Here is a 19,700-nt window from a genome sequence, read left to right as displayed (position 1 = left end):
TATGTTGAAGTCTGGAAAGTCTGCAGTGCAAAGGGGAAAGTACTTTCCTGGAATATATTTGTATCTGTCACAAGCTACATCTTGAGGAAATTGGCAGGCATTTGAAGTGAAATAATTCCTTAGCTTTCTGTTTGGTTTGGATTCCTTCAACCCGGCAGGGGGGTGGGGAGGGAGGGTGGTGCTTAGACCCAAAATCAGGATTATCTGCTTCTAACAAGTACCTCACATTTTCCTTTGCTTTGTGTATCATAAGTGTTCGAGAAATGCTGGTTGAACTGAGTCATCTCGTTCATCCTTCCGTGGGGTCGCTGGGGTTATTCTTACATATGGAAGAATTATAAAAGGAAAATCTCCAGAATGATCTCTCCACCAACAGTTTCTCTCCCCCTCCAACTCCCTGTACGCCACACTGCCAGACCTGGCTTGCCAAGACACGTCTTGGATCCTTCCCTAGCGTGCACGAGTCTGCGGAGTGAATCCCCGGTTTGCAACCCTTCTCTGTTCTCCTTCTCTGTTCTCTGGGAAGAGAACCGCGGGGCCGGTGTCCCGATGCCATGCACAGGGTATCCAAAGCTATCAAAACAAAAATAAATCTGTTTTGCATTCAGAAATTCATACCCAAGTAAAAGGAACTCCATTTCCTGTTTGAAACATTCAGTGTATTGCATCCAAAATTAGGCTTAACCCCGCGTTCCTACCCACGGGATTCAGAGCCGCGTGGGCACTGTGGGTCTCCGCTGTCTTTCCAGGCTTTCCCCCCTTCCCCATATGCCTTCCCCCACCCCGTCTGTCTGAGGGGGGTTCTGTTTTACCCATCGGGGCCGAGCTCACCCTCCGAGAAGATCCCCCGCGGCCTGGCCCCTCCGCCGCAGTGCTCTGTGCCTGTCTGCGGCGTATTTGCAAACAGAAGAAAGAGTGATAGATCTTCATACATGCTCTTCATACCCTTTACAAATGTGTGAAAACATTCAGCTGCTGTAAAAATCTTTTGAGGAAAATAAGATCCAATTAGCGTCGACTTTCATGTTGGAAAAGCAGTGGGTTTCGGAGGAATTCCTTTCACTCATTCAACAACTGCGTTTTTGGCACCTGCCCTGTGCTAGGCCCTGGAGAAGAAAGGAGACACGAGCCCTGCCTTCAGAATGCGGAGGCTCTCCGGTCTCCACCATCTACCGGGCACCAGGGACCCTGGCTCAGAACCGAGGGGGACACACAGGGCAGCTGCCAGGGCAGCTGACGCTGTGGCTCAAGGGTGGGTTGCGAGTCAGGGAGTGGGGGAGACGTGCCAGGAAGTAGGGGCCGAAAGCCTTGGAGGCCGTGATCGGGAGTTGGCTTTGCTATTTTTTTTTTTTTAAGGTTGATAATGAAAAAGAAACTCAAAAGGAGAAGAGTGGCACGTGGAGATAACGGAGAGGGGTACCAGCAGGCCCTTGAGCAGTCAGGATGTGGGCAGGATCTTTATTTTTAAACGAGTCCCGTGGAGCTTCCTCAGCTAGGCCGTCACTCCCTGAACCATGCATCTGAGTTACAGCGGGAGCCGGGACCCTCACCAACGGCACACCCGCCGCCCAGCAGGTGCCCCCTCGCCCCTTACCCAGGGCCCCACTGCCACCCACCACACGCCCCTGACACCCTCCCTCTGGGTACCCTCCTTGATGAGCCTTCCCTCGGTGAGAGTGGCTCCGGTGCTGCCCTTGCCTCCTCCTCTCTCCCCAGGCAGGGGGGGGGGGGGCTCCAGGGGGCAGCTTGGCGGAGGGGTGGGCGGGAGCAGGGCCCTCCACCCGCCGGGCAGATGCCCGAGCTTCTCGTCGGCTGTCCCAGAAGCAGTAACCTGGGTGGAAACCCACATCCTGACCCCCGACTCACATCCAGGATGGTGCCTGCAAAATAGTGGGGGGCCGACCAAGGTCAAGGAGCCCATTAACTGAGGAGAGAGGACCTGCCCACACCGCCCGGCCAGCCAGGCCCAGGGGCCTAGGGCAGGAGCTGGCGGGGATCCAAGGCATCAGGAGCCCATCCACACCCGGGAGGCGGCACCAGCGTGGTAAGGGCCTGCCCTGCCAGCGCAGGGGGCCACCCAGGTCCCCCGGGGAGAAGCTGGGCCTGCTGGGTGCCCCGAGGGAGCCGCCGGGGTGGACTTCGGGGTGGGCCTGGGTCTGCTCACGACCTGCCGGAGGTCAGGGCCACCGGGCCAAGCCGGCGCTGGGGGGCCCGGGCCGCTCCCCGGAGGGGCGGCCTGGGGAGCTCTGTTTGCTCCCGGGGCCGCGGGGCCCAGCCCGGGATCTGCGGGGCCTGCGGCCTGCCGGGGCCTGCAGCCTGCAGCTGCCGGGGCCTGGCCGGGCCTGCGCGCCTGGGGCCTGCCCGGGCCGGGGCCGCGCTCGGGGCCGCCCTGCTCTCCGGGTCCGGGGGCGCGGGGGGTCGGGGCGGGCGCTCCGCCCCGCGGGCCCGGCGCCCCCTCGCGCCCCCTCGCGCCCCGGGCGGGCCCTGCACGTCTCGCGAGCGGCCCGGAGCGGCGGGGGAGGCGGGGCCGGGGCGGCCGGGCAGGGCCGGGGCGGCGCCGGGGCGGCCGGAGCGGAGCCCAGCGGAGCGGGGCGGGGGCGGGGGCGGGGGCGGCGCGGGGGCGGCGGCGGGGGGGGCGCGGGCCGGCGAAGATGGCGAACGTGGGGCTGCAGTTCCAGGCGAGCGCGGGGGACGCCGACCCGCAGAGCCGGCCCCTGCTGCTGCTCGGGCAGTTGCATCACCTGCACCGCGTGCCCTGGAGCCACGTCCGCGGGAAGCTGCAGCCCCGCGTCACCGAGGAGGTGAGCGGCCGCGGCGCCCAGGCCCCCGCCCCCTGCCCTCGAGGGCCCCGCCGCCCCGCGGGGAGCCGCCCAGCTCCGGAAGCCGCCCCGGGGCACCGGCCGGCCGGGCCGCCCCATGCCCAGGGCCTCGGCCCAGGCGGGCGGGGCGGTGCCGTGAGCGGCCTCGTGCAGGGCCCGGCTCCCCGCGTGCGCCGGTGAAGGGCCCGCTCTTGTCTCCCCGCAGCTCTGGCAGGCGGCCCTAAGCACGCTCAACCCCAACCCCACGGACAGCTGCCCCCTCTACCTGAACTATGCCACCGTGGCCGCCCTGCCCTCCAGGGTCAGCCGGCACAACAGCCCCTCGGCTGCCCACTTCGTCACCCGGCTCGTGCGGACCTGCCTGCCCCCCGGGACCCATCGGTGCATTCTGGTGAGTGCCCGGGGCCGCCCTGCTCAGCCCCCCGCGGGGCCGGGCACCCCGGCTCTCGGGCCCTCCGGGGAGGCCGTGCGGCCCCGACCCAGGACGCGGCAGCCCTGCCTACAGACGGGGACGCTGAGGCCACAGACACCAGGCCATTTACCCCGGATCAGTTTTGGCGGCAGACCTGAGACCCAGACCCAGACTTCCCGCGCCCGCGCCCCTCCACGTGGCACTTCCCGTCTTGGAGGCAGTCCACGGCCTGGGCCCACGTTTGCCTTCTCCCGCGGGGACACGGTGGCCCCGGGAAGGCCCCGCGCAGCGACTCTGCTGCCCCAACTGTCCCCACCAAGGCCACTTTGCGGGGCAGGGTGGGGGGGCTCCCCAGGCTTCCCCCTCCCCCGGTCACGGCCGCCTCTCTGTGCCGCAGATGGTGTGCGAGCGCTCGGACGCCTTCGCCTCCGCCTGCGCCCTGGCCCGGGCCTTCCCGCTCTTCACCCACCGCTCCGGGGCTTCGCGCCGCTCGGAGAAGAAGACGGTGACGGTAGAGTTTTTCCTGGTGGGACAAGACAACGGGCCAGTGGAGGTGTCCACTCTGCAAGTGGGTGTCTGCAAGCTCGCGCCGCGTCCCCGCACCAGCTGGGGCGGCTGGAAGGGGAGCCAGGGAGCCCGGGCTGTGCCCTCCCGGGGAGGCCGGGCCGGCAGTGCTGTGGTGTCCCCGAGGAGGCCCCAGAGGCCTTTCCAGACCCAGGCTGGGCCCTGGGCAGGACCGCAGGCCCTTAGAGCAAGGAGCTCCCGAGCACCTGCCCCGCGCCCGGCACGTGCTGCTTATCGGAGCATCCTGCCGGCGCGGGGACCACAGTTCCCTCTGCGGCGCACTTTGACATGTTACCCACGGTTCCCTCTGCCGCGCACTTTGACATGTGTTACTCACTGGATCTTCAGAATAATCCTTTTGAGGCCAGCAGGGCGGGGAGGGATTCTGGGTTAGAAGTCCCGGTGTGGGCCCAACATCGGGTGCCTTCCTGGCGACTCTCCCAGATCCCACGGCCGGGGCCCCACCCTCCCGGCCCGGCTGCCCTTCCCACCCCACCCCGCGCTGCTGTCCCACCGGCACCCCTCACCCGCCGCCTCCTCCGCCTGGATTCTTTGCTCTAGCAGGAGAGGACACGCTTCCGTGTCTACCATCTTGCAACAGCTCCTTTTCTTTTCTTCCACTGATCTCCAAACTCTGAAAAAACATGGTCTAATTGCTTTGCCTGTCTTACCTCCCCTTTCCCCCCTCAGCCCACCAAAATCGAGTTTCCACCCCACTTCCTGACATTGTTTTAAGGGCCCTGTCTGCTGGACGTGAACATTTGTCATCCCTCCTTGTAGGGCCTGCCCCCCCAGCCCCCCAGAGTCGTGCCTCCTTCCCATGCCCCCTCCAGCCTGCCGCCTTTCCCGAGCAGTCTGGCATTCCCGGCTCGCTTCCTCTTCTCTGGGTTCTTGGAGGGCCTTTGGGCTCCATCCCAACGACAGGCGCCGACGACCACCCCTGCCCTCTAGCTGCAGGGAATTCCTTTTGAGTTCTGGGCCATGACCCTGCAGACCCCGGGGCCCGGGGCCTCTCCAGGCTCCATTCTCCTCAGCTTCCCTCTCCAGGCCCCTCCTGCTCCAGGCCTGCCTGGCCTCCATCCGGCTTCTGTCCTTCCAGGGGGAGCTGGCCATGGCCTGACACGGCTTCCCTCGGGGTCGGGCCCTCTGCCCGCTGGGTGCCATCCCGACTGATGTGACACATCTTTGCTTAGCTTCTGTGGCCTGCACTGGGACAGGAGCTTCCGGGGACAAGGACCCAGTGTGTGGCCCCAGCGTTGGCCCACCATGTGACGAGGCCCGGTGGGTCGGTGGGTCTCCTTGTCCCCCACAGCCAGTGCATTCTGCTTGGGTGCCGCCGCGGCCTGGGGGAGCCCCCACCCGCACCCCCCACAGGCCCCGCTGGTCTCGCTGCCTCCAGGTGCCCTCCCTCCACTTCCCCTCCCACCACCGCTCTTCGCTGGCATACACGCGGGCGGCCCCTTGGTCCTCAGAGATGGGACCTGCTATTCCTCCCGTTGTAGGGCTCAGCAGACTGAGGCTCAGAGATGTTGGTGACTGAGCGGGCCCATGCCAGCCAGAGGCCGAGCCAGGTCTTAACGGGGCCCACCACCTGCCAGTCTGCTCTCCTGTCTGTCTTGGAACATGGGCCACCCTGTGTAGCCTTTTCCATATTCTGGGGGCCTCCTCCCCCCGGGTCTATGCGGTCTCTCATACCCTCCTGCCCTGGAGTGTTAGATGGACTGATGTGTTGTGATTCTCGGCTGGACTGGAGAACGTTAGACATCTTTGAATTCTCCGAGTCTTGTGTGCAGCCCGGCATGCAGTAGGTGCTCATAAAAACGTGAATGGAATGAATGAATGAATGAATGAATGAATGAATGAGTGATCGACCCTGGGATACAACGAGGCACAAGCTCTTCCCCAAGGCCATGAGGCTGCACGGTGGCAGAGGGTCCCCGGGAGCCTCCCTGGCCACCCCCAGCCTCCCCCGCAGGTGCTGGCCGTGCTCTGGCCCAGCCGCGCTGCCTCTGGAGCTCTGAGCCCACGGAGGGCCTCCTTAGAGATGAGCCTTAGGGCACTGACGCACTTCCAGACAGCCACGGGCTGCGTCACAGATGAGCCACGGTCTCTGCGACGCCCACAGACAGAGACCCTCAGCCTCCCAGAGGAGAGCCCGCTGGCAGGCGGCGGAGACCACACGGTCACATCTCATATCCGAGCTGTCAAGTCCTGTGTCTCTGCCTTTGAGGCTTTGGGGTTTAATTACCTCGGGAGGGCAGAAGCTCTCGGAGCAATCCTGCCGGGCCTGGAGGTGGCCGGGCTGCCGCAGAGGACGGGGCGCCGGGTGCCGGGAAGGCGACGATGCCCACGCCGTCGGTGCCTCCGCTCACCTGCGCGGCTCTGCCCTCTGTATGCTGCGTCTTTCCTGCGCTGGGAGAGGCGGCCGGCGCGCCCCGTGTCTGAAGCTGGGGGTGGGGGCGGGCATCGGGGTGCAGACGGGGCGCCGTGGGCAGCAGCTGGGCGGAGACGAGCGAGAGGGCCAAGAACCTCCAGGAGCGGTTTTTGCCTAAGCAGAAGCAGGACGGAGGTTCTTTGCAGAAAGTGGGGGCGGGGGGGCCGGGGAGGACAGCCGGGGGGGGGGGGGTCCTGTGCGGCCCCCATGCTGGAACACATATGTCCGTCTCCAGGGCTGGGTGCAGGACGGGGTCAGGTCCCCGTCCCCTTCTAGGCTCTGGGCCAGCGTGCAAGCTGCACAAGGGCAGAGAGTCTGTGACACTCCCACAGGAGAAAAATGCTACCCCCTGGCCAGAGGACCACAAGGGGGACCAGCGGGTCCAGGGGCACAGGACGAAGAGAACGTTTACTCCTTTGGGAGGAAGCTTCCAGAAGGCATGGCCTTTAGGTGCCACCAAGGGTGGCTAGGATCTTGACAAGAGGCGAAGGGAGGGCGCATCGGTCAGCTGGGGCGGCCACAGCAAAACACTGCAGATGGGGTGGCTTCACCAACAAACTTTTATTTTGCACAGTTCTGGAGGCTGGACGTCTGGGATCAGGGTGGGCTCTGATGAGGATCCCTTCCTGGTTTGCAGGGGTGGCCTTCTGGCTGTGCCCTCCCTCTTCCTATGAGGACGCTAATCCCACCATGGGCCCCACCCTCCATCACATCGGGGCTTAGGGCTCCGACATGAGTTGGGGGGCGGCATATGAGTTGGGGGGCGGTGCAGGCATTCAGCCCATAGCAAAGGACAGCACCTCCCCCAAGAGAGTTCGTGGCATCTAGGGGAGAAAGGGAAGCCCGAGGTGGAAGCGCACAGCATGCATTCAGGGCCAGGTATGAGGACCACCTGCCACCAGGATGAGCAGAGTGAGCAGCAGGAGAGCCCTGGAAAGGAAGGGGGGCCCCACTTACAGCGGGTGGGGATGCTAGGCCGAAGGATCTTTGTGTAACCTGGAGGCGAGGTGTGGAGCTGTGTTGAACTCTCCGTAGATGGCGGGGTGGGTCACAGGCACCGTGGCTCTGGTTTCCCCCTGACCTGCCCCTCGATGACCCATCAGCAGCCCCGAAACCTCCCCACAGTGGCATGTGCTGCCGATGCCTTTTGTCCCTGGGGGAATGAACAGGGAGGGACAGCTCTTCCTCCTTGATCCTAGGTCCCCAGTGATGCCTCTGGTTTCTTCCCCCCAGTGCTTAACAAACGCCACGGAAGGCGTGCGGCTGGCTGCCCGGATCGTGGACACTCCTTGCAATGAGATGAACACAGACACCTTCCTCGAGGTTCGTGGCCCCAGGGAGTCATAGGGTGGGACCAGGGTGGGAGAGGCGGTGGGAGAGCCCCCGGAAGTCAGAGGGCACCGGGGACACCCGGGGCTGCTGCGGGCAGGGTCCTGCTGTCCACTCAGCTGCGAGGGGCCCCCTGGCCTCTGCTGAGGGTGGAGGGGGGACAGAGCCTCCTCCCCAAAGCCTCTCTGCAGGCCTGCAGCCATGATCTGCAGGAAATTGTAGTTTGGAGGGTGAACCTTCTGTCCTGGATTTCATCGTGCTCAAAGCTGAGAGACTTGAGGCCCTGGCTTCCGAGCCCACTCCTCTCCGCCACGCAGGCGTCGGCTCATCCCTGGCCCGGAGCCTCAGCCTTGCCTTAATTTAAGCCATCTTCACGTGTCTTTTATGTTGTTTTTTCCACGAACGTGTCCAGGAGATTAAGAAAGTTGGAAAAGATCTGGGGATCACCCCAACTATCATCCGGGACGAGGAGCTGAAAACCAGAGGATTTGGAGGTGGGTCAGGCTAGGCCTTGTGGGCCGTGGCCTGGGGCTGGTCCTGGGTGCTGGGGGTGGCAGGGTGGCAGTGGGTCACATGCTGTGTTGCCTCAGGCTTCCCTTGAAAGGAGCCAGCCTGTGTCCAACCCCAAGGCCAGACCTTGGGAAGCAGACCATCTCTAGGGGAGAAAGGAGGCACTGATTCAGATTCTGGAAGCTGCCGTGTCCAAGTCCTTCTCCGGCCCACTCCCTGTCCGCAAGGGCTGTTGTCCTGGCTCGCTGGGCCAACTCAGCGGGACCTTTCTGCTCCTTGATTACACAAGCCCACGTTCACATCAGGGCCTCATCATTACAGCTCCCTTTCCCTGGAGTCACTTCCTGAGATACTTTCACAGCGGGGCCATCTCATCCTGTATGTCTCGGGTCGAAGCCACCTCCTCAGAGGGCCTTTCCTGTTGACCAGGCCCATCCTCCCTGCCCCCCCAGGCACTGGAGGTATGGTGACAAGTAGGATAAGGCACTTTCAGTCCTGCTGGGGTGGTCACCGTATTCCTTATCCATGGCTGCCCAACAACTTACTCCAGAAGGAAGTGACTGAAGGCAACACACAGTCCTGTGTGAGGGGCATCGGGCATGGCTGGGCTGGGTCCTGGGCCTGGGTTCTCTCCCAGGTGGAGAACGATGTGTTGATCAGGTCAGCTGTCATCTGAAGGCTCGACTGGGGCTGATGATGTGGTCCCAGCCAGTCTCACTCACAGTGTTGTCACCAGGCCTTGGGGCCATGCTGGCCATTCCTTGTCACGTGGGCCTCTCCGTGAGCAGCTCACAGGTAGCCACCGCTTCGCTCGAAGCAAGGTTTCTGGGTGAGGAAGAGAGGAAGAGTGAGCAAGCAAGAGGGAGGCAAGGTCTTTGTTTGCAAACTAATCTTGGAAGTAGGAGCTCAGCACTTCTAACATGTCGGGAAGTGAGACCTAAGGTTCCGTCCACACTTGGGGAGAAGGGATCCACATGTTCCAGAAGGCGCAGAGGCGGGGATCTGTGGGGACTCTCCTAGAGGACCTGCCAAGGAACATGTAAGGCACCAACACGTGGAGGGACAGGCTACTCGCGTCAGGGAAATCTTCACAGAGGACATGGCGTTGGCAGTGGGTCTTGCAGGATGGGGCGTCTGTCGGGCGGCCATTATCGGTTCTCATCCTGATTTTCGTGATTCTTCATTTCGGTTACTGGGGGACCTTGAGGTATGGTCTCTGCCCACAAGAGGCTTTCTTGAGAAGATGGGGCCCATGAACCCAACGGCAAGGCAGTGGGGGAGCGGGCTCGGAAAGGGGGGTGCGGCTCTGAGTGCACGGAGGGCTCCGGGAGGGGAAAACGAGCGTGGGCTGGAGTGGCCTTGAAGCATTATCCAAAAATCATTTCATTCTGCAATCCTGTTCAATTCTTTCTGGGAATGATACAGTTTTGTTTTGCTTTTTTTTTTTCTCAGCGGGTTTTCTTGCTTAACGATACTTCGCATAGAATTCGTTCGCAGTCCCAGAGCATTGGAACTGATTTGCATTCCCCGATCCCACGCTGGCCAGGGGGCAGGAGAGGGAGCAGGGAGCTCGGGCTTGGGCTGCACACTCTCCAGGAGAAATATTCACACGCCAGTGGATATTTTGGGGGCGGGGGGAGAGCTGTTGGTTCCGGGGGGCTGCTGGGGGTTCTCCGCTCAGTTCAGCCTGAGTCCAACTGACCCTCCCCCTGTGCTTTCTGTAGGTATCTATGGTGTTGGCAAAGCTGCCCTCCACCCCCCCGCGCTGGCCGTCCTCAGCCACACCCCAGAAGGAGCCACCCAGACCATTGCATGGGTGGGCAAAGGGATCGTCTATGACACCGGGGGTCTCAGCATCAAAGGGAAGGTGAGGTGCTGGGGGGCCCAGTGCTTGGGCAGGTCCAGGGGCGGGGAGGGCTCAGGGTGGCCTTGTTAGTCTCAGAGGCGCCAGAGGAAGACAGCAAGCAAATTTTCTGGGACCTTGGCACTGGGGCAGCCAGGTTCAGGAGAGTCAGCAGGGCTGATCCCGCTTCCCAGGGGGAGACAGTTTTGTGTCCACACTCCACGCAGGGGTCTGGGAACAAAGAGTCTGGACAGGATCCAGAGAAAAGCCACAGTCAGGATTAAAAGGCTGGAAAACAAGCCTACCGAGGCAAGGTTTAGGGAATCGGTGGTCCTATCTGAAGAGAAGGGTGCGGGTGGTGCCCACTGTCCCCACGACCGTTGGGGTTTGCAAGGACAAAAAGCTTGGCGCGGTGTGCACGAGCCAGCCTGGCGAGCAGGCCGCCCCGTGAAGGCCGAGGGCCGTGGGCCCACACGCAAGCCGCCCGCCCGTGTTCCCAGGAGGCACGGCCACAAGGGTCTCTCCTATGGAGCCTCTAGGTCCAATCACGTCGGGAGGCTGGGCCCCCACGGACCCCGGCTGCGGCTGCACCTGCCCGCCTCCACGCCCGGCACATTCGGGCCTGCTGTACGTCGGGAGCCAAGGTGGCACCAGGAAGGGGAGGAGGGACACGTCTTCATCTGCTCATGTCACACACTCGGGTTGAGCAACTCCTGGGCACCGGGCCCGGCCTGGGCTCTGTGGTGCCAGGACCCGGAAGGCCCGGGAAGGAGCAGACATGTGAAATCCGTGCCCCTGGAGACCTGGGAGAAGAGGGGCAGCCTTCCCAGAGAGAAAGCTCTAGAAGAGAGAGGACAAGCCAAGCTCACATCGAGGGTTGGCAGCCCGCGTGCTCACAGATGTGTCCTGTTGGCCCCAGGGCTGGTCTATAATCTGAATTACTTACCAATATTTTAAAAACAGGAACAATGCTCACAGAAGACTGGCTGTCTGACCTTCTGGAAACTCAGGGTATCTGGCGACAGCCCGTGGGAGCTGAGAGGCGCCGCCCCACGGACGCAGCCCGCACGGTCTGGCTCGCTGCGGTTCTAGCACTTTCTGACCTGAACCGCAGTGTCAGTCGCTATTTGAGGGAGAGATTGTGTGCGACCACTTGCACCATTAGCCGAGTGTGTTTGGTACCTAGAGTGGATGGTCTTTTGTTTAACGTCCCTCCCGGCCGCCCCTCCCCGCCCCCCCCCCTTAAGCAATTAGTCTTTTCAGGACTAATCAGGAAATGATCCGATAATAAAGGTGTAAAGAAGCAAACACCAATAGTGAATTCACCCTTGTTGAATTCCATACATATTATCATGCCGGTAAAAAATTAAAATAAATATCACAAGGACTCCTGACTGGCTCGGTCAGTGGAGTGTGTGACTCTTGATCTTGGGGCCGTGAGTTCGAGCCTCATGTTGGGTGGAGAGATGACTTAAAAGCAAAATCTTTAAAATAAATAAGTAAATGAATATTTAAGTATTACAGTGCACATAAAACAGCACCAGGTGGACACTTTTTTTTTGGACACTTTTAAATAATGTTACTGTGATGTTGGGGATGGAAAGAACTTATGCCTCCCTACTGGTCCATTGTGGTAAAACGGATGTTAGCGTTCCAAGTTTCTGTTTTCAGTCCTGTCGCTTCTGCAGATTTGTCACTGACTTTATCAAAACTGATCTTTTCCGCATCTTGACATTCACTACGTGGACAGAGGTACCAGATGTGTCCCTCCGTCTGCACTCGTGGTTGGTCCCACAACCCGATCAGTTTTAATTTTGCAGAGTTTCTATTGCCTGAAGCAGTCAGGACACAGACACCCAGGAGAAGGCTTTCCCATCAGGATCGGTTGGCAGAGGCTGGCATTTCCCGAGAAACGCCAGAGATCCTGATCCCCTCCGTGTCTTCGGCTCTTTGAGCCTGAGTCCAGCGGCCTTCACAGGTCTGTGGAGTACCGATGTGTTAAACCCGAGTCCAGTAGCTCCCGTAGACGGGGGGAAGCTGAGAGTCCCGGCTCCCCGCACCCGTGCGTTTGCTGGGAGTCCACTGCTAGAGGCAGAAGTGTGGCATCGCAGGCACCGTGGACGTGGCTCCGATTCCATTCCCTGCCGGGAGGAGCCTGTGCCTGTGGGGCCAGCTGGGTACCTGGTGAAGGATAAGTAATTAGAACAGCCGGGTTTGAACCTCCTATCTGATTAGAACTCACTCCAGCAGATTTTTCAAGAGAACCATTTTGCCACCAATGACAGCGGCTGACTTTTAGTTGATTTTTTTTTTTTTTTTTTTTTTTTTACAAAACGTATTTGTATTTCGTTCTCAGACCCTCCACAGACAGTGCGCCCCCTCTAGCTGCACCTGGTCCTGGCAGCCCTCTCTCATCCACGGGGCCACCCCTCTCTTTCTTGCCCTGGAGGCACCTGAGTGCTGGTGGATAGAATTGTAAGCTCCTTCCTCCTAGGGTCCGATGCTTGTGTGGGCTGCTGGCTTGTCGGAGGGCCAGTGTGAGAAGCGGGGGCTCCTGGGAGTTACTCATTTTGCTGTGGGGGGAGGGCACCCGATCCAGTTGTGGAGGACGAGCCGCTGCTCCATGTCCAAAGCCGTCAAAGCCAAACCAGAGTCAATGTGAACGCAGGTCTCAGATGTGTTAATCTCAGGACCCCTTCCTCTCTTAAGAAAGCATTGATCCCAAGGAGATTTTTTTTTTCATAAGAATGATGTCTATTGATGTTTACCATATTAGAAATTAAGACTGGGAAAGATATGTAGTAATTTATTGCAAAACAACCGTATAAATCCATTGTACTTTAATGTCAGTAAGACAATTTCATGAAAATTAACTAGATTTTCCAAAACAAAAAGAAGTTCTTGAGAAGAGTGGCATTGTTTTACATTTTGCCAATCTCTCTCGCACATCCGCCTTAATAGGAGAGAGCTGTGGTCGTGTGTCTGCCTCTGTGTTTAGTCTGTTGTGATATGTTGTCTTAGTCGAAATAGAAAAAGAAAATCTGGCCTCACTCACTTTGTAGTTGGAAAAGGGAGAAATGTTTTAGTGCCCTTTACAGATCACAAAGGACATTCTTCTTTGCTATTACACCAAAACTCGACAAGTGGGTAGCTCTGAAAGGCGAGTGATTGTGTGGGCCAGAAACCAACAGTGAGTCTGTACGGTTACCCTAGCGTCGAGGGCCTACCTTGAGCTTTGAATACATGATTTCGTAATACGCGCGGGTCCTTCAGAAGACGTGGTTCCCAGAGCTCTGTGGAACCTCCACATTTTGGCCCAACGTGGGATAATTTTTGGAAGTCACGCTTGGTACCACCATCCACCTCATTTTAAAAATCGCTATTAAGAAGCTGTCACGGACGCACATACAGGTTTTTCAAGGTTGTGATTTTTTTGTTTGTTTGCTTGAAAGCTCAAATGTTACCACTGGCACAGTGACAGCCAGCGGTTCTCCTGAAGGGAGAGGTTCACTTTGCTCTTCTTGAGGACACATCAGCTAGGTACCCGAGTCCCAGTAACCCATCGCGTGGCAGTTGTTGTTTGAAGTAACGACGGTGCTGTGGAGTCCCAGGCTCCCGCTCTACGCACCCGGCCAGCGCCTGGGGACAGCGGGGGACGCTGTGCGCGAACCTTCCCCTCCATCACACACAATATTGAAAACACCTTCGTCCGGCGCTTGAGCTTTCGAACGGTTGGTGATTCTCCTGCTTCAGCGAGGAGACTCCGGTGGGGTCGCGGTGCTTTACTTCCCTGGAGAGCAGAGGCGAGGCCAGGGACCGTCCCCGCCGTGGCTGCGGCCCACCATTGCTCTGCTGCGTCGGGCGGGTGTCAACCCCCTGAAACGGGAGGTGACGTCTTCGAGTGACTCCGGAAATCGTGTCTTTCATAAACACAGGAGCAACCTGGGGGGGGGGGTGCGGGGAGCAGTCTGCAAAGCTCACACAGTCAATTGAGTTACATTTGCAGTTTGGCGCTTGTCCTGTCTGGTTGGGAGGCCGCCCGGGTGACAGGCAGACACAATTTCAGTGGCCGCCTTGAGCTACTCCGTAGGGGCCGTTTTGCGAGTGGTTTGATTCCAGATCTGAGGCCCCGTTTTTCCATTTAAACAATTCTGTGCTTTCTCGCCGATTAGGTCAAAGAGACAGCTTATTTTCAATAGTGCGAGCTGGGTCATTTTCACTCAACTTAATTGTAAAAGCAGCTCGGTTTATGTCTAAAAATACTTTCCATTAAAACTTGAGGCTCGTGTAATCCGATAAGGGTTCAAAAAAAAATCACTCCGTACATTTCAAACCCAAATCCTACATCCGATGACCTGTTGTTAATTTAAAGTATGAACTTGTCAATTAGAGCTGGGAACTTATAAAATGTAAAAATGTGTAACCACTCTCAACCGGTTTGTAGAAAATCACAGTTCCCGCTGCGGCGGGAGGGAGCCTGCGCCACTCACGGCCCTCATTAGACAGCGACGGGGCCGGCGGTGGGGTGGCATGGGGACGCGACAGCGACATTGGGGAAGGGTTCACGTGAACCCCGGCGGGTTGTTTGAGGCAGTGACGCCAGGAGCAGAGAGAGCTGAGGCCGAAGGGGTCGCTGAGGCCAGGTGGCGGCAGGTTGCGGGGCCCGCTCCCCGGGCGGCTGGTGGCCAGGGCAGGGTGGGGTGCTGCAGAACGGCCACCTCGGTGGTGGCGTCAGGGAGGGAGGCCGGGCACAGGGGCACAGAGGGCCGATGCAGACAGACCCCAGGGGTCCTTGGCAGCCCCGGAGACGGGCCAGGGTGGCAGTGTCGTAGGAGCCAGGCCACAGCGCCCCGGGTCCCCATCCCCTCCCACCTCTGGTTCATCAGGTAACCCCCAAAGCTCTGCTCCAGCAAAAAGAGCCCATCGCCTTTGGCTATTCTGTCCCATTGCTTCTGGGCCATTCTGTCCCATTGCAACAGCCACTTGACCAGTGGGAGTTTCTTGGGTTCTGTGTGTGCTGTGGGCACCTGGCAGCGGGCCCCACAGGTCAACATCCACTCACGCTCTTTGTGCCCCTTCCAGACCACCATGCCTGGGATGAAGAGGGACTGCGGGGGTGCCGCGGCCGTCCTGGGGGCCTTCAGAGCTGCCATCAAGCAGGTGAGTGCAGCCCTGCCCTCTGCAGTCCTCGCAGAGGGGGGCTCCCTGGTGTGAGCTGTCCACCCTCCTCCCCCAGGTCCCTGCCCAGGTGCTCCTACGACCCCTGGCTCCGTGCTTCTCCCCCACCTCTGCACTGTCACATTGGGCACCCAGGGCTCCCAGAGCTGCCTGCCTGTCGCCAGGGCTCCACTACCTGAGTGTCACCTCTCCTGGGGGTGTCACCTCTCCTGAAAGTAGCACCTCTTCTTGAGTGGCCAGGTCTGTCCTGGCATCTGGACGGGCTGTCTGGGAAGCGCCCCAACACGTAGAATGCTCAGGGCTCGGACTCCCTGTTCATAGGGAGCCACTTGGCAGCTAGCACGGCTTCATCAGCTGGTGGCCTCGAATGGTCTCAGGACTCCAAGGGTGCTGTAGCGGGGTGCTGAGGGTCCCCTACCCCCAAAGGCCACGGCCTAGAGGCCCCACTCTTAACTCCAAATTCTGTAGGCCATGATGTGAGCCACAAAATAAATAATGGTGGCGATGGCTTATAACTTAAACTAAGAACCTGTACATCCCTAAGTACGAACCAAGCGTCGAATGAATAAGTAGGGGAGGGAGCGCTGTTTCTGGAGAGCCCCCTACCCTTGCCCGCTGCAGAGGAGGGATGGAAGCAGCAGGTCGCTGCGGGGCAGGCAGCACTGTGACTACCACCTCGGGTGAGAGCGAGCACCGCTGCTAGAACCCGAGTGGGGCAGTGCCTGGGAGCAGGCGAAGGACTGCACCTGTGGCGTTAGGGGCACCTGCGGCAGGGAACGCCGCCGTGTCTGGCGGAGCTGTCTGTAAGGCTGGAGGGCGCGGGAGGGGGCCTGGCATGCCTGGTGCCCAGAGGAGACGCGTCCCGGTTAAGGGCTGGTGTCCGGGAGCAGAGGACCGGCAGGGACGGCACGTGGGACCCCCAGGGGCGGGCTCAGGACCCCTGGATGGCAGAACCTGCCTCAGCCTGCCTCCTGCACACTTCTCAGCGTACAAACATCGTATTTGGCATCAGACCCCTAACCTCAGGCCTAAATTTCTGTGAGGCAAGCTGTCCCCAGCCCCCACGCCTCTGCTTGAGTCTGGCTTGCTTTGGTGCGGCCGTGCGCAGCTCGGGGGTTTGTGCCGCGGGGACACTGACCGCTGACCACGCTTTGTGGACGGGCCGCAGGGGCTGAGCTTCCAGCCCCGCTCACGCCCAGCCGGGTAGTAGAGCCAGGATTGCAGCGGGGAGCCCAGCCCCACCCCTGGCTCATTGCTGCATCGTGGGGGCTCTGCTGGAGGAGGCACGGCCCCCCACCGTGGGGAGTCTGCTCTCTGCCCCCCGGGCCTCCGTCTGCCCAGGGGCGTGGAGCACTCCGGCCCGTCCTCCCTCCCCCATGCGCGGCCAGCCTCTGTTCCCTCTGCCCCTGTTCCCTCCAGGGTTTCAAAGACAACCTCCACGCCGTGTTCTGCTTGGCGGAGAACTCTGTGGGTCCCAACGCTACGAGGCCCGACGACATCCACCTGCTATACTCGGGGAAGTAAGGCTGCTCCCCTCGCCACTGGCCCTGCCACAGCTCGCAGGGGGTCCCTCTCCCTGTCAGGGCTGCCCAGCTCCTTCTTGGCTGCCGAAGGACACCCCTAGAAGGGCGCGGGTGCAGCCCAGGAGCAGGTGACCTGGGCTCACAGTAGGATAGTCCACTCACCCCCCCCATCCAGGGTTGCTGGTCCCCAGGGTGACCCCGAGATGTGCCTCTCCTTTTGCATTTACCCAGCATCTGGCCTTGTGGGCAAGGGCTGGCCCAGCGCCGTCTATGCCACCCGCACAGCCTTGCTCTCCCATCCTGCAGACGAAGAAACTGAGGCGCCGGGGGCTGGGTGGCTTTCCCTGGCTCCTGGGGGAGGACAGTGGGGGAGGGGTGAGTGGAGGCTCCCGGGTTCCCAGGGGCCTCCCCTGCAGTGCCCCAGGCAGCAGGGTCCCTGAGCCGGGGTCTCTGCTGCGCCCAGGACCGTGGAAATCAACAACACCGACGCGGAGGGCAGGCTGGTGCTGGCAGACGGTGTGTCCTACGCCTGCAAGGACCTGGGCGCCGACATCATCCTGGACATGGCCACTCTGACCGGGGCTCAGGTGGGCCGCCGGGACCCCAGGGACCCCAGGGGCGGAGCTGCAGCTGTCCTAACCCAGGAGGCCTGGCCGAGGAGGCGGGGGTGCCCCGGGTCCCTGGTGCCCGGCGCGCTGGGTGCAGAGCTGGGGGGCTTGGTCCCAGCACCGGGCAGCCGAGGGGCGCCGTCCCCGGGGGGCCGCTCACGCTCTGGTTGCTTGCTCTGCTTCTCACCCGCCTCCTGCCTGTGCCCCCCCCCCCCCGCCAGGGCATCGCCACCGGCAAGTACCACGCCGCCGTGCTCACCAACAGCGCCGAGTGGGAGGCGGCCTGCGTGAAGGCCGGGCGGAGGTGCGGGGACCTGGTGCATCCCCTGGTCTACTGCCCCGAGCTGCACTTCAGCGAGTTCACCTCGGCCGTGGCCGACATGAAGAACTCAGTGGCGGTAGGTTCACAGGGCGCCTGCCGAGCCCTGGCCTGGGGGAGCCCGGGGAACCCCAGACACAGCGGGGCACCCCAGATCCATGCTCAGGGTGGAAGCCCCCGGAGTGGGGACGGGTCTCTCGCTGGTCTCCCTGCCGGCGCATCCAGGGTGACCGGGGCCAGGGGTGCCCCCTCTCTGGGTCGGCTGCCTCGCTGCCTCCAGTGGCCCCCAGGTGAAGGCAGACCCCTTAACCCATGTGCGAGGTCCTTGGGGTCCCTCTCTGCAGTGTCCTGGCAGCGGGCCCCCACCCCCAGGACCCTTCTTGCAGCCACCGGGGGGAGGCCGTGGCTGAGGGCGGTGGCCGAGAGGGCATAGTGGCATCCACACGGGTCCAAGCAGAGGCAGCCCCAGATGCACTTTGGCGGAGCACCCTCCACCCCATGCCCCGACTGCCCGGGCCGGAAAGGTCACGATGTGTTCTCTGTCCCCCCAGGACCGGGACAACAGCCCTAGCTCCTGTGCTGGGCTCTTCATCGCCTCACACATTGGCTTTGACTGGCCTGGGGTCTGGGTCCACCTGGACATCGCCGCTCCAGTGCACGCCGTGAGTCCAGGCCCCTCCCCCATGCCCTTCTCCCCCACCTGCCCGGACGCCCCTGCACACCCCACACGCTGCCCTGGCTGCTCCCACTCCCACATGCATTCAGAACCCCTTTCTGGCTCCAGGCTGGGCTCTCAGAAGGTTCTGTGTTGGGGTCGCACTGCCTGTGGCCTGACCTCTGGCCAGCTGCGCCCCAGCCTCTGGTCTCCTCGTCCCTGGAAACAGAGTGGCTGCTGTGGTGGCCCCTCTCTAGCCAGCCTGTCCTCAGCTGGAGGCCCAGGGCCCTCAGCTCACCCTGTCCCACCCAAGAAGACCTGGGGGTTGGGGCCAGCATGCCCGGAGCCATCCCACCACCCTGTCCCCCACTGGGTCCTGGGAGTGACAGGAGAGCAGGAGGGAGGCCATAGGGTAAGTGGGGGGTGTGCGCCCTCACCCTGGACCGGGAGCCTCTTCCTGCAGAGCTGGGCTTGCCGACGAGGCCAGGCTCAGCCTGCCAGAGGGTCTCCAGCCTGTCCTCCATCCCCAGGGTGAGCGCGCCACGGGCTTCGGTGTCGCCCTCCTGCTGGCGCTCTTCGGCCGGGCCTCTGAGGACCCTCTGCTGAACCTGGTGTCCCCACTCGGCTGCGAAGTGGATGCCCAGGAGGGGGACGTGGAGAGGGACTCCAAGAGGCGCAGGCTCGTGTGAGGCCGGCACTCCCCAGCCCCCTGTGACACAAGGCTCTTTACCTCACTTTGCACTGATTAATTTTAAGCAATTGGAAGATTATATCTTAAGATAGGCTTTGGTTTGTTTTTATTTGTAGTTGTCACAGTGGTAGAAACAGCTCCTTCTGTCGTAGAAGAGAGCTTAGGGTCTGGAGGATGGCCTGGGATGGGTGGGGAGCACTTCAGCTTGCTGGGTGGGGAGCACTATGGCTTGCTGCTGTTCCAGTGATCTTCCAGCCTCTCCGTGAGCCTCTACAGACTCTGCTCCCTCCTGCGGAGGCTCTTAGAGGCATGGGTGGCCCTTTGGGCCTCCTGCCCCTGCTCAGTACACACGGTGGGTGCCCATGGCTTTGTCTTCGGCCCCAGACCCCGCCCATGGCACCCACATTCTAGAGAGCCCAGGCCCGTGCTCCAGCCAGGGCTGCCACTGCCTCCAGGCAGCCCACCCCTCTGGAAGGCTGGAGGTGACTTGTTTCAGGGACACAATCTTACAGCACAAGGGGAGTCTCTGGGCCCTTAGGATTCCCTGGAGGTTGAAGTAAACACAGCTGTATCACGTCACACCTCTGCCTCCGTCTCCTCTGTCTCTCACCCTGAGGCCTGTCCATGGCTCTGAGGCTCCAGATACTCGCACCTTCTTGAAAACCAGCCTCCAGCATTGAGATGCGGCTGCGTGACCTCACTGTTGCTCCTGGGAGCGCTGGGGCCCGGGAGGGGGCCGGAGCGGGCCGGGGTCTCCATCAGTGGCTGCCTGGCCCAGGCTGTGTCGGTTTTCTGAGCTTTCATGGAGCAGACTC

At 61.2% G+C, this 19,700-nt stretch overlaps 1 protein-coding gene across 2 annotated transcripts; it reads left to right on the top strand.

The window, feature by feature from the left end:
* The first annotated feature begins 2,532 nt into the window (after window positions 1-2,532).
* NPEPL1 (aminopeptidase like 1) lies at window positions 2,533-19,466 on the top strand. Of its 2 annotated transcripts, XM_041733294.1 has the most exons (12): window positions 2,536-2,801; window positions 3,025-3,210; window positions 3,629-3,799; window positions 7,463-7,552; window positions 7,971-8,052; window positions 9,793-9,935; window positions 14,994-15,071; window positions 16,509-16,609; window positions 17,076-17,199; window positions 17,442-17,618; window positions 18,091-18,201; window positions 18,725-19,466. In XM_041733294.1, the coding sequence occupies exons 1-12, from the start codon at window positions 2,652-2,654 to the stop codon at window positions 18,881-18,883; spliced, it is 1,572 nt and encodes a 523-aa protein (XP_041589228.1). In that variant the 5' UTR covers window positions 2,536-2,651; the 3' UTR covers window positions 18,884-19,466. The 2 variants fall into 2 exon arrangements, with proteins under 2 accessions (XP_041589229.1, XP_041589228.1); XM_041733295.1 differs by lacking the exon at window positions 3,025-3,210 and having other exon boundaries at window positions 2,533-2,801.
* The last annotated feature ends 234 nt before the right edge of the window (window positions 19,467-19,700 follow it).

Source organism: Vulpes lagopus, chromosome 18, assembly GCF_018345385.1.
Source record: "Vulpes lagopus strain Blue_001 chromosome 18, ASM1834538v1, whole genome shotgun sequence".
In the NCBI taxonomy this organism is placed as follows: Eukaryota; Metazoa; Chordata; class Mammalia; order Carnivora; family Canidae; genus Vulpes; species Vulpes lagopus.
This window is presented reverse-complemented; position numbering and strand designations above follow the sequence as displayed.